At 33.8% G+C, this 16,123-nt stretch overlaps 1 protein-coding gene across 2 annotated transcripts in view; it reads right to left on the minus strand.

The window, feature by feature from the left end:
• LOC106870321 (uncharacterized) overlaps window positions 1-16,123 on the minus strand; it is a 258,020-nt gene that overhangs the window by 111,333 nt on the left and 130,564 nt on the right. For both annotated transcript variants that reach the window (XM_052975840.2, XM_052975839.2), the window contains one exon: window positions 10,701-10,769. In XM_052975840.2, coding sequence (XP_052831800.1) covers window positions 10,701-10,769 — 69 coding nt within the window. The remainder of the gene's footprint in view (window positions 1-10,700; window positions 10,770-16,123) is intronic.

Consider the following 16,123-nt stretch of genomic DNA (forward strand, 5'->3'; position numbering starts at 1 on the left):
ATATATATATATATATATATATATATGCATATGCATACGTATATATATGTGTTTGCGTGTGTTTATGTGCAACTACGTTTATACGTGTGTGATCGCATAAGCCTCTGAGCATGAATTTAATACTGGGTATTAAGAAAATATATTCTTAATCATATTATTATAGCGTGCGTGCACACGCATATTAGACACACACAGACACACATACACACAGACATATCTGTCTGTGTGTGTGTGGATATATATATATATATATATATATATATATATATAATACATACGTGTGTGAAGAGCGAGAGAGAGAAATATCTGGAGAGAGGCAGAGAGAAAGCGGGAGAGCTAGAAAGAAAGAGAGAGAGAGAGAGGGGAGAAGGAGATAGAGAAGGAAGTACATTGATTGAGTACTGTAACCATAAAGAAACTTAGAAACGTAGGTATGCAGGTAGTTAGAAAGGCATACATATTTATATCTCTCAATCGATATATCGACATTTTTTATACGACTGTTGCAGTTTCTTTTTTTCAACTGTTCTCTGTCTTATGTTCAAGAATATATGAATATTAACCTAATGTACTTTGTGCAATAGTTAACTAAGTGCACGCATGCAGAATAACTGCACGATATAAATGTATACCATTCTCCCTTGAAACTCGCTAGTAAACCAGGATATCGGAGCTAAACCCAAGGTACGACCTGATTTGCAAACATATGAACTGTTGTGAAGCGTATGCGACCATCTGGTCGACTTTTTTTTAAAATGTTGTCATAAGGCGCATACCACATGGGACTGAACCTATGTGCTTTTGGCTTCGGTCTCACAGAGCGACGTTTTCGGGAAGTGTAGTAAGACTACAACCGAGGACCGACCAAAGCCTTTTGAATGGATCTGGTAGACAGACAGAAATTCAACGAAGCATGACGTATATATATATATATATATATATATATATATATATATATATATATATATATGTATATATATATGGTTTATATTATATAAGTGCAGGATGCAGAATTGGCTGTGTGGTAAGAAACTTGCGGAACCACATGGTTCCGGGTTCAGCCCCATTGCGTGGTACCTTGGGCATATGTCTTCTATTATAGCCTCGGGCCGACCAAAGCCTTGTGAGTGGATTTGGTAGACGGAAACCGATAGAATAAGTATTGGGTTTATAAGGAATAAGTCATGAGGTCGATTTTTTCGACTAAAGGCGGTGCTCCAGCATGGCAGAAGTCAAATCTGTTGAAAATGGGAATCAAATTGCACTCACATCGCAAATGATTGAATTAAACCAAAAAAAGACATGTTATAATAAACAATAAAACGAACAGAAAACACGACAAGGTTACAACTGTATCATAGGACCGCCGATCAAGAACGTTGACCGAGGAGTAAACTTCAAGAAGAACGAATCATTACGGAAGTCTATATGGCAACATTTGCCCTGCTAGAATTATCAGCCAAATATCCAACACTGTGTACGCACCGTCTTAAAAAATGAAAAATATATTAACAATTGTAAAACTTAATGCGACATAAACAGTGATAGAAAAGAAAAGTCAACGGACAAACTGACAAAAGGAAGCTATATACCGTCTCTTGATCTGCTGCAAACCGCAGCCAAATCCAATCGAAAGCTTTCTCACCTTACGTTTTAAATAAAGAAGGAAGAAAATAATGGCTAATTTAATACAGGATGAGAGTAGCGTATTTCTGAAACTATGACATGATCAATGACTGAAGAACATCGAACATATATCTGATTGATTGATTGGTTAGGAATAAACCGATGGAGGGAAAAGAGGAGAAGGAGAAAAGAAAGGTAAGAAGCACGACAACAATGGCATCAATTTGTTAACTTTGAATACATTTATTTATGTGTGTGTATATATATATATATATATATATATATATATATATATATATATATATATATATATCATATGTATATTGAAATGAAGAAAAAAGGCACATAATACTTGGTAATGGTTCAGAAAAAATGCCGAAATAACAGGGAAGAACACCAATCGAATATTCATAACTATTTCTCTCTCTCGTGTGCACTCTCTATCTCTGTCTCTATCTATGCATTCATACATACATACATATACACATACTTAAGCAGATGTACACCTATCTAATTATATATATAGGTGTATAAGCATGTATATATGCATACAGTCATGCATACATATACACATACATACGTATGTATACACACTCACCCATGAAACACACCACAGGCACTCTCTCTCTCTTTCCCCTTTCTCTTTGTATCTCTCTCTCTCTCTCTCTCTCTCTCTCTCTCTATATATATATATATATATATATATATATATATATATATATATATATATATATATCAATACCATTCCTCATTCGTTTTACGTTTCTGCAATCGATAAATTCCATAGTTTTGACACCAAAACGTCACATTTATGATTATTTATGAAAAATATGAAATAAGTAGATAAATAACTAAAACAAGATATAAAGGACATAAAGTGTTTGACACGTGTTTTTTTCAAGCAATATTTTTCTTACATGGTAAGAAATTAAAAAAATATATAGAAAAAAAAAATCAAAATATCTTTATAGATATACATCAAAGGGATTTTCTTCATCCTTTGATTCCCTTTCCTCCTCTCTCTTTTAAATTCTTATGCTATTATCCCCTGTGTTTACCCTTCACTTTTTATTTATTTTCATAGTTACTCGTCCTTGATTTCTGGTCCCTTTTCTTGTTCTTCTATCACTGTTTGTCTCTCCATGTTCTGTTACACCCGATTAACATCCCTCTTTTTTCTTCAATCTGCCTTTCTTGCCTCTCTTTCTTTCTGTCTCTCTCTGTCTCAACTGCTCTTTTTCTTTCTCTCCTTTCTCACACCCCCACCTTTATTTTACTCAATAATCCTTTCTTTCTTTCGGTTTCTTCTTCTTTTGAAAATCCCTCTGCTTTTCTCTCTCAGTTCCCATGCTTTTCCCTTTCGTCCCCCTCTCTCTCACTTTGATTTATCCACCCTCATCTCTCTCACCCTATTCCCCTCTCTTCCCGCCACAATATTCAACCTCTCTCCTACTATCCCGAATCTCTCACCTCTCTTTTTCTCCTCTTTCTTCTTTCTAATTTTTCTATACCCCTCTTTCTCCTTTCTTCCAATTCCCACACCCCTCCCCTCCTTTTTTCTCATTCTTCCTCTCTTTTTCTCTGATCAATCCACCCCTCTCTGCATCCCACTTTTATTTTCTCGCACCAAAATACCGCACTTTCTCCTTTCTCTCGATCCTTCTTCCTTTCCTTTTCTTTCTCCCTTTTTTCCTGATTTATCCGCTCCACACTCTTTCCCCTTTTCCCCTCACACCCGACACTTTCTTCCCCTATCACCCTTCTGTATGTCCCTTCTTCCATCTCTATTTTCTTATTTACCCATCGTTCTCTTTCTCTCCCCATCCTCTCTCTCTCTCTCCCTTCATAATATTCCTCCCACTCTCTTTTTCTATCGACCCGTCTTTTGCCTTAATGTTTTTTTTCTCATTTATCCACTCTCCTTCTCTCTCTTTTTCCTCCTCTTCAACCCTCCCCAACAATATTTCCTCCTCTCTCTTTCTCAATTCTCTCACCCCTCTTCTTGTGTTTGATTTTTTCCACTCTCCTCTGCCTCACCTTCTTTTAGTCTACCCCTGACTCGTTATTCCATCCTCCCACTTCCTCCCCGTCTTGTTCTTTTACAGTCAAATAAGAAAAGCAAAAGAAAACATACCAATCCTATCACGAAGAGCATATTCAAAGGTCTACGTATTAAGACCTACTTGCGTCAGCGTTACGTATAGAAAACATTTTACCGCAAAGAATATTTCTGTTCAGCTTTCATATAATGAATGCACAAAAGAAAAAGCTTATGAAAAACGGGGTGGCGAGGTGCATTATGGGTGTTGGAATGATGGAGGAATGACGAAAAAACCAATCAAAATTTAAAAACAACAACAAATATTACACAATGGAAACTTACGTAAGGAAAAGAAAAAAAAGTCTCATAAATATCTATAATAACTCGTAATTTTCCTTTAACTAGCTTTTAAATGCTAAAAGACTTGAACTAAGCAAAAAGAAAGGGACTCTTGCCAAAGTAAAACAACTCCCGACCAAAAAAAAAAAAAATTAAATAGAATAAATAAAATAATATAAACAACCCCTACTAAACCAAAAAGAGGAAACAACAACAACAACAAGATAAATCAAAAGGAATAAAAATAAATGAAAATCACATGAAATGTAATGTGAATTAATGTGAATGCTAATCACACATGTTCGATAAATTAATACAGCACATTAACTTAATATAATGTACAAGAAATGGAAAGATAAAAAAAAGTAAACGAATAAATAAATAAAATTATATGCGTTCCGCTAGCATAATCATTTTTATCAAGAAAATGAATAGGTTTCTTTCTTTCTTTCTTTCTTTTCTTATTTGACTTGATTCAATCATTGGACTACGGCCATGCTGGAGGTATCGCATTGAAGGGATCAGTTAAACAAATCGATCATCGAAATCTATCAAATTCCTTTGTTGAAGCTGCAAAGTAACCTGATACTGGTTGTCAAGCGGTGGTGTGAGGACAAACACAAAGACACACGCATATGAAACAGCCGTCAAGACAAAACTTTACTTAATTTCTCTATTCTGCTTTCTTCATCTGATTTCTTTTCTTTATTTTGTGTGCTTCGTACATGGCAGTCACAAGCCTAACGCTTGTGTGTACGCATGTAAAATATATATATATATATATATTCTTTCACTTGAATTCTGCTTTTGAAGGGTTATTTGCATCTTGCATTAATGCAGGCATGTAAGTAATTTATTTATTATTAAACAGAAGAATATAAATTATTTATATGTTTTTAAGTTACAAAACAATTTGTTGTGAAATTAGAATTTTCTTATTGTTGAATAAAATTTCATCATACTTTTCATCCCTCGTCATTCATAATTTTATACAGTCCTTATAATTTTCTCTTGCGCCATAATATATAGTTTATATGTTTTGTAGAATCATACATTAAGCAGCTTGTATTAGTTTAACGCTCGGGAAGTGAAAAAGTCTTTAACGTTTCAAGCCTACTCTCTTCCACAGAAAGGAACACAGAAAGAAACAAGGAGAGAAAATAAAGAATGTGTAGTGGTTAGCGACGGTGGGCTTACACAATTTTTTCATCTACCAAATTCACTCATATGGTATTGACCCGGAGTCATACAAGGAGACTGTTAACCAAGTGTCTGTGCAATAGGACTGAAACCAAATCTACGAGGCCACAAAACGAGCTTGTTAACCACACAACCATATAGGAAACATTTTATCTGCACAATTCACGCATATCTAATAAAAGAGATTTCACAAATTTTAATGAGCGTCCTATTAAAATATTGTTATGAAAGAACCTGAAAGTGGTTGCTTGACTCATATGCTAAAAATAGCTGTCAAGTATCCTTCGAATAATACCATATCGTTTTAAAAATAAAGGGAATGGATTCACAAGGTGATTGTTATAAAGACAGCTAAGATGGCCATGTTAGGAGATCCTTATTATATATATGTTAATATATACGCGTATAAATACAAGTATGCATACACATTCACACGCACACACCAACACACATACAAAATAAACATTTATTCGAAATAGGTTTTTCTTCATCATTGCGACGCAACGCAAGCGAAAATATATAAAAAGCCTGAAAACTAGGGAAACATGCAATCGTTCAACTTAGGAAACCAAATAAACTCTACTACATGAGTGTGTGTGTGTGAGTGTGTGTGCGTGTATATATATATATATATATATATATATATATATATGCGTGTGTGTATGTTTGTGCGTGGTAGAATAGGAAGGAATTAATTGCTCATGAGATGTGTCAGACTATGACAACCACAAGCAAAAAATTGTGTAAAAAAATAAAAGGAGACTCCGCGAAAAAGATATAAAGACCAAAAATTATAAAACGTCATCCCCCACTCTCCACCTCCCAACAAAACATTCGTCAGCAATGAAAAGGCTCACACTCACATTCCTCTACTAAAAACGACCCCACAAAAAAACAAAAAACAAACAACAAACTAACAACGTGTTATAAGTATCAAGTCCAAAGAATCCCTACGAAACCCTCACCAAACCGTTACAAAACAACTGTCTCTGCTTGCCCCCCCCCCTCTCTCTCTCTCTCTCTCTCTTTCTCTCTCCTCCTCTCTCTCTCCTCTTTTTCTATATACATATGGATGTTTATGTGTATATATGTATCTGTGTATATGAATATATATATATATATACACACACACATATATATATGTTCTTATGTGTGTGTGCGTGTGCGTGTGTGTGCACCTATATGCATAAATATATATGTATACATCCATATATATGTGTGTGTATGTATGTATATATATGTATATATATGTATGTGCATATATATATGTGTATATGTATATGTGTATATATATATATATATCTGTATATATATATATATATATATATATATATATATATATATATATCAGTATATATATACATATATATATATATATATATATATAAACAATCCATTTTAATGAAGTTTGTTACTTGTGCTCCAGATAATTTACTGCGAGACTGATATAATTGGATCCCAAGATGGTAGCAACCATTTATTTATTTATTTTATTTATTTACTTATTTTATTTATTTATTTATCCGTATCCTTTTAGTTGTTTCTATTCGTTTCTACGTTTGTTTGCCTTTTATTTTTTTTCATTTCCTTCATTTGCTGTTGACTTCTTACTACGCATCTTAAGTGCACATGTTCTCTTTCTTTCTTTCTATCTTTCTTTCTTTCTTTCTTTCTTTCTTTCTTTCTTTCTTTCTCTCTTTCCTTCTTCATTCACTCGTTCGATCTCTCGTTCGTTTGTGTTTCCGATCCCAATGTATTTGCTTCTGCTAATGTAATTATTATAGCGTTGAGGGAATTAGAGAAATGTTGTTAATAATGAGAGCAACGACGACGGCGACGATGACGACGACGGCGACGAAGACGACGACGGCGACGATGATAATGATGTGATGATGATGATGATGACTGCGATAGTAATTGGTGCTGTATTGAGGATGCTCGTGATGGCGATGATGGTGAGAATGATAATAGTGATGATGATGATGCCGAAGATAGAAATAATAATAATAAAATAGCAACAACAACAACAACAACAACGACGACGATATTAGTAAAAAAGATTTAAAGTTTCGCATAAGGCTTGAAATTTTAAAGTGGGGGTGGGGTGCTAGTCGATTAAGTCAACCACAGTACTCCAGTGGTACTTTATTTTATCAACCTCAGTCTGATGAAAGGAGAAGTCATTCACCGAGTTTTAACTCAGAACGTCAAGACGGACGAATACCGTGAAACATTTACCGGGCGTGCTAAAGATTCTGCCAGCTCCCTGCCTTAATAATAATAATAATAATAATAATAATAATAATAATAATAATAATAATAATAATAATAAATAGTTGTACATTGGGAAATGTGCCAATTCTACGCTATAAAAACGGAGAAGAACTGACTTTAAGGCTTTCACTGTGTAATATATTCGCATAAACATCTACCAAACTCGGTACATGAAAACAGCCTGGCCACTACTCTCTGGGACGTGGTTGCCCAGACAGACTCAAGGATCAAATCAAACAATTTTGATTTCGTAATCAAAGTCATGGAGAAAAACCTCTCTGCTCTAATTGTCATCTCGAACCATTTGATCAAAGGATTTGTCTAAGAGGAGATATATAATCTGTCCAGTAACGACTGGATATGAACAAACGATAAACCAAACTAATGATGTTTTAAGCAATTAATTTCTTAACGTCGCTAGATACAACCTACATTATACACAAGATACTTGACACTTCAAAAACATAACGTTCTGAACATAATACATGTTCTATACAATAACCGCCTCATAAAATAACAACTCACACAGCATATGCTCAACGAAGTTATTACTAAAATATATAAAATATACTATACACAATTACGACTCAATGAGATAACAGAATGATTGATAACCTCTCATGATTGATAACAATAGCAAGATACACAAACCACGTTTTATAATCTTTTATTCTTTTACTTGTTTCAGTCATTTCACTGCGGCCATGCTAAAGCACCGCCTTTTAGTCGAACAAATCGATCTCAGGACTTATTCTTTGTAAATCTAGTACTTATTCTATCGGTCAAGGTTACTGGGACGTAAACACACCAACATCGGATGTCAAGCGATGGTGGTTGGGGACAAACACAGACACACAAACATATTCATAAATACATACATACATATATATATTATTATTATTATTTAAAATTTTTGCCTACAAGGGCAGCTTGGGGAGGCGGGGATGAATCAATTATATCATTCCCAGTGTTCAACTGCTACTTAATTTATCGACCCTGAAATAATGAAAGGAAAAGTCGACCTCGGTGGAATTTGAACTCACGACGTAGCGGTAGACGAAATACCTATTTCTTTACTGCCCACAAGGGGTTATACACAGAGGGGACAAACAAGGACAGACAAACAGATTAAGTCGATTATATCGACCCCAGTGCGTAACTGATACTTATTTAATCGACCCCGAAAGGATGAAAAGCAAAGTCGACCTCGGCGGAATTTGAACTCAGAACGTAGCGGCAGACCAAATACCGCTAAGCATTTCGGCCGGCGTGCTAACGATTGTATTAGCTCACCGCCTCATTAATAATAATAATAATAATAATAATAATAATAATAATAATAATAATAATAATAATAATAATGATGATGATGATGATGATGATGATGTTGATGATGATGATGACTTAGAAACATGGCCAACAATTTTAAGGAAAGGAGGTTAGTCTTTATCATTACCGCGAGGCCTTGATTAATGCTGTATATTACCAACCCGTGAGGGAGTTAATGTTGTGTCTGGCTTTGGCAGGATTTGAACCCAGAGCGGAAATATACTGCAGATCTTTGTTTCTTTCGACGCTCTAGCCAACAATCCTTGATTTCCTCCAAAATTCTTAAATAAATGTTTTTTTATGTCTATGCATGCTTGTATGTATGTATGTATGTATGTATGTATGTATGTATGTATGTATGTATGTACAAACGCACACTCACACAAACACACACACATTCAAACACACCCACACATTCAACACACAAACACGCTCATACGCACATTCAAACACATACACACACACGCACAGTATATGTACATGTACGCATGCACGTTTCGCATCTGTATGCATATTTTAATTGATTCTCTCTAATAAAATACGCTACGAATACATCTCTATGTATAGATACACACACACACACACACACACACACACACACACACACACACACACACACATATATATATATATACATATATACATACATACGCACACAGACACACTGACACTCAAACTCACACATATATATATATGCACACTCGTAGGCACACACGCACATATAAAGTGCGCGAATGTAAGTATGTACATGCAGACACATAGATACATGTTGTTTGTATGCATTTGTGTTGGTGTGGGCGGGAGTAAAGTTGGTGTAATCCGTTCGTTCTCCATTGTCGATAGGAAAAGCTGTCATCCCTCTTGAGATCAATTTGTTAATGCATTGACTTTAACACTTTACATAGTCTTGCAGTAGCTTAGACATCCCCCGCATATATACACAACCATACGCGCATACGCACAACAACACATGATTATACAGTCACACATGTACACAGTTATATGTGCGTATGTGTGTGTGTGTGTATATGCATATATATGTATATATATATATATTTAGATGTATGTATGCATGTATATATATATATATATATATATATATATATATATATATATATATATATATATATATATATATATATTATACAGATAAGAAGGTAATATTTCGCAAGCAATATAGTCGTGAAAAGAGCAGAAAGATTAGGTATTTTACTCTTAAAAGGCGGGAAAATGTCAAAGTTTTTCCGTCTTACAAGGCTAATAATACCCAATCTTTCTGTTGTTTTCATGACGATACTAGGTTCGAAATTTTATATTCTTGTCTGTATAATATATATATATATATATATATATATATATATATATATATATATATATATATATATATATATATATATATATATATATATATATATTCGATGCTTCTAAAACCATGTTGGTGTTATATATATATATATATATATGTATGTATACTAATAATCATAATAATAAATAATTTGGACAAATATGCATAAGTGGGTTAGTGTCTTTAAGTGTTGAGTAGAGCAACTGCACAGTTCTGGTTACCTGTTGTCATCCGTATTTGTGGTGTTCTCCCGTTGGATCCACTTCAGGACCTTTGCAGTGGCAGTCAGGGTAAACGTAAAGTAAAGTAAACATAACAAATTCTCCAAAATCCTTGTCCCGTACCGGGTCGATCCAAACATCTAACCAGTTCGTTCCAGTCACGAGGCCACACATCCCTGAAAGTTTCATCCGAATTCATCCAGCGGTTCTTGAGATATCTTGTCCACGGACAAACAAACAAGACTGAAAACAATACCTCCGAAGTAATAAACAAAATTCACGACCCAAGAAAAGATTGAAAATAAAGAAAGTAGTTTTGACTTACCATGAATTGCATTGTTCTAGTGTGCTTGCTTTTCATGGTTACCTCAACATTTTTTAAGTCCAGGGCAGTCTGTAAAGTAATAAAAAATATAGGGCTATGAGATTCATTAGAATTCAGTGTTAGTTTGAGTGTGTATGTATGTGTGTGTGTGATGTGTGTGAAGGAATGAATACATGAGTACACGTAAGGTTGACTTAAGGTCATTATTTTAGAGGAAAATTACGAACAACAATGGAACATTTACTGAGGGATGGACTCAACACTGAAGATACAGATAAACGTATTACGATATTGGTGCTGATGAAGGCGGCGAGCTGGCAGAACGTTTAGCACGCTGAGCAAGTTGCTTAGAAGCATTTCGTTCGTCTTTATGTTCTTAGCTCAGCTTCCACCTAGGTCGACTTTGCTTTTCATCCTTTCGGGGTCCATAAAACAGATACGAGTTAAACCCTGGGGACAATGCAACCGACTCATTCCCGCCCCACAAATTACTGACTCTGTGCCAAAGTTTGACACCAATAACGGTGTTAACTGGGGCTTAAGTGTTGATTGACTGATTGGGTAAGTCTACAGGCAAATATTTCAGTATCAGTCGTTACGAAATTTACAAATGCACAACACTGACATTATTGCCGTCGTTGTCGAGCATTTAAAACTATGACACGAAAAATAGAGAAAAATAATAAAAAAAATGACACAAAGAAAAGTGTATCAGGAATTATATGCATAAGAGTAATTGTCTTTGAATTTCATTGTTTAAGTTACGAAGAACGAAGTGTAGGTATCGAGGAATGTGTAAGGGAGAGACGAGGGGAAACGGCCAAGGAAGAATTCGCAGGAGTCGCCTCGAGAGATTCTAGATGAGAGTTACCGCCGAAGACTTTACGTGCGACATCAAGGGAAATTATAAGCGAGGCAACAAAATTCTATGATTCAGACGATTTCCGATATTTGCTCGTTGTCTCATTAGAATCCTACTATCCCTGGATGTTATATCTTTCTGTAGGCGTGGCATTCTCTCTGGAGCAAACTTACTGCATATGTCAGGCATGATTGTCATAAAGTGTTGTAGCTTTATGTCAATATCTCGCTTAGAGAGACTGGTGGACCCGTTCTGTTCCATGACCTCTTTCTCAATGTGTACAGCTATCGCGTAAAAATTAATTTTATAAAAGTTTAAAAGGATGAAAATTCTGAATGTAGTGTTAGTTCTAAAACTATATGGAAATATAGAAGCAATGTGTTTATTCTAAACTTCAAAAAAAAAAAAAAAAAAGGATGCGCTGTCAGTCGCATGGGAGTAAGCATATAATTTCATTGAAAGCAATTTATTCATTTATACATTTATTCTTGTATTAAAAAATATATTTCCTGACGACTAAGATTATACAATTATATATGTATATCAGTTTATGTGTGTGTGTATGTATGTATCTATATATGTATCAGTGACGATATATATATGTATATATATATGTGTGTGTGTGTGGTTGTATGTGTATACATATATATATGTATATATATGTATATATATGTATATATATATATATATATGTGTGTGTATATATATGTATATATATATATATATATATATATATATATATATATATATATATATATATATATATATATATATATATATATATATATATATATATATATATATATATATATATATATATATATATATACATATATTTATATATGTATACATGTATATAAGAGATGATAGTCCAGTGACAAGGAAGTGAAAGCGGTAGTGAAGAAGTGGCTCAAAGAACAGTCAACAAAATTTTACGGGGCAGGGATACATGCTCTCATTCGAAGGTGGAACGTTGCTATTGAGAGAAACGGTGACTATTTTCTGTAGTAGGGATGTGATCCACAGAGGACCAGCTTCATTTTGATGTATGATACATGTTCCTGTGTTGGTAATTATACCTGTCCTAAACAAAATGGCATTACGTTTTGATTCACCCTCGTACACACATAAACCATTATGCAGTTATACATACATGCATGTATTAACAGGTGTGTTATTCAATGCAGTATAGGACATACACGTGATTAAGCAAAATGCTGAAATAATTGCATAATACTACTGAGCCAGTTTTGCATGCCTGTTGCCCTTTGCTGTGATCCCTCTCTTGATATATGTATATATATGTATACACACACATACATACACCCACACGCATTCTCACGCACGCACACTGGTATATATATATATTTACATATGCATATGTATATTTGTACATATATAATGCACAGATACGCACACACATACACGTATATATATATATATATATATATATATATATATATATATATATATATATATATATATATATATATATATATATATATATATATATGTATATATATATACCTATGTGTGTGTATGTGCGAATGGCTGTAAGTTGTACGAGTGAATGGTTGTAGGTAATAGTTTCATGCCGAATGCAGTCGCTCAGGCGTGGTCGCTCAAACGTGTTCTGAAAGCATTTTTTAATGAAAGCATTTCTTCTTCTTTTTTTAAAAAAAAAAAAAAAGAAATGAACTTTTTCGCTTCCGTTAGGTGCGTAACTCTTTGATGATCGGGAGGAGTTATATTCTCTCTCAATTTATACATTGTTAATAGCGGTTTTATAGAAAAAAAGTCTGAAAAATCGATGATAGAAAAATGTAAAATTTATCAATTTTTATATTTAAATGGGATCGATAAACTATGAATAGGCTGGAGCGTTTGAATATATTGTTGATGTATCGATGCTTCATAAATGTACAATTGATAAATTTTACACTTTTTCAATCTTCGATTTTCCCCCTCCCTTCTTTTTAACAGCAACGTCAATAACATTTAAAACTTTCAAGGACTATTAACTCACCTAGACCATCTAATACTTATGCACCTTTATAACAGTGGAAATGTTAATTTTCTAAAAATAGTATTTCATATTATGGTTGAAAGCCAGGACCTGAACAAATTCTTTTAGCGTGGAACTTTCAGTTGCTTATCGTTGGTAATCGTTTAAATTTTTATTTATAATTATATTATGCTATCTCATTTTATCGAGTGCTCTATAGAAACATGCATATATGCACGCCTCTGTTTATCTATCTATCTATCTATCTATCTATCTATCTATCTATCTATCTATCTATCTATCTATCTATCTGTCTGTCTGTCTGTTTACCTATCCATAATTTTGCGCATATATATATATTTATATATATGCATGCAAGTATGTGCACACACACACACACACACACACACACACACACACATATATATATATATTTATTTATTTATATACATATATACATGTATGTGTGTATATATGTATATATATATATATATATATATATATATATATATATGTGTGTGTGTGTGTGTGTGTGTGTGTGTGTGTGTAAATATAGATACACAGACAAATGTATGTATATAAGTGTTTGCGTTTTCAACAACTCTACAGATTTATATACGTAGACATGAATACTAACTCAGACTTTCTCACACAAATACGCATGCGCACACATATATAGACATAAGAATTCATGCGTACATTATTTATATCAATATTTTTCAACATTTCATATGAATAAACTCTGTAGACAAGCTTCCATTGTTTGGAAAAAGGAAAACTATTCTGAAAATATTCCATACATATTGAGAAGCTGGTATATTTTAGAAATAAGTTACAATGTTTGAAAACATATTTGTATAGAATTTCCTATTATATTGATAGTTATATTACGCTTGCGCACACAAATACATATATTCATACACACACTCGTTGAGCTTAGCGAAAAGAAATCCTGACATTAAATAAGGAGACACATAATTTTTTATGTGGAAAAAATTATTGACTTAACAGTTCAGTATAGAGATGGATAAATACAGCATTGTTATATTGTTATTTGCTTTGTTTAGTATTTCTTTGTATCGATGTAATTGTATGTATTCCTAAGAGTACAGTGTACTTTTAATATTTTGCCTGGTTTCTCGATAAAATATGTAAGTATCATATTAAATTCGTTTTGATGGATTAAAATGAGTTATGTTTCACTTTCTGTTGATGGCATTTTTAGTTTTATATCTCCATAAGAATAACGAACAGAACCAATGTGTGTGCTTTTATTAATAGAATAACCCTCTCGAAATATAACAATATATTAGTGCATTGTACTATTCGCAAATGCTTTGTAAACTGCTCATGTGATGTAATAACAGGTTGCACTGTACATATCATCAGGCCAGCGATCTGATCCAAAACGAGTTTGCAGAGATGGGTCCTCAATAAAGGTAACGAATCCTCAGGTGATGGCGTTAAACTATTGGTTTACTTTTATGTCATGTGATGTCACCGAATACTGTGACTTTTCATTTTCTCTCGACTTATAGCAATTACAGAGGCAAATTGAAAGCATGTACTCATTGGAGCTGCTATCTATTGTACAAAGAGCACAAATGACTAAATTTAATATTCAGTCCGAGAGAAACGACTCCGCAATTTTCTGCTGAACAACTTGTACAAGTGATTTGTTCACGCCGATGAAACAAATCACTTCCTTCATCAAATCGAAATTGCCTGTAGAAATACAAAGTGAGCCAAACGCCAATTCTCAAAGGGATCACAGAACAACACGAAAAGAAATGTCTTGCTCAAGAATACAACGTGCTGTTCGCTCCGGAAATTGAACCCGCAATCTCGCGATCATGAGTGCAACATCCTCATCTCTAGATCACCCACTTTCCCTTGTAAAGCAATAAATAGAAATAAAATACTTTAATGATTCTCATTTTTTTCGTCATCTTCGCAAATCTAATGTAACCATCCTTTATCGAAAATATAGAAGGAAGAATAACTGTTATAAATTAAAGGAGACTTTTTAGAGAAAAACGTCATTTTATATTTTAACGAAATTCTGTTAAAATAATCGTGACGAAGCAATTAATTAATTAATTAATTAATTAGATAATTAAATAAAGAATTAATTAATCAAACAACAAAATATCAACAAAAAATTACAACACAAAAACATAAAACAAAAAACAAACGATCACACAAATACAAAACAATCACGGTAGAGATACCATCGACATTATTTTCATCATCATCATCGCCACCATCGTCATCATCATCATCATAATAACTCCCATAATGCCCCTCCTCCACCACACTCATCACCGCCACTGCCTCCACCGCCACCACCACCATCATCATCGTCATCATCATCTCCAATCCACAACCACTATCACCACCACCACCATCATCATAATCATCACCTTCATCTCATCATCATCAGCATCAGTTTCAGCAGCTGCTGGAGTAGCTGCACTGGTAATACCACCACCACCATATATATATCGAACCCCAGTACTCAACTGGTACTTGTTTTATGGACCCCAAATGGATGAA

This window comes from Octopus bimaculoides, chromosome 22 (genome assembly GCF_046866305.1).
Source record: "Octopus bimaculoides isolate indiv1 chromosome 22, ASM4686630v1, whole genome shotgun sequence".
NCBI classification, from domain to species: domain Eukaryota; kingdom Metazoa; phylum Mollusca; class Cephalopoda; order Octopoda; family Octopodidae; genus Octopus; species Octopus bimaculoides.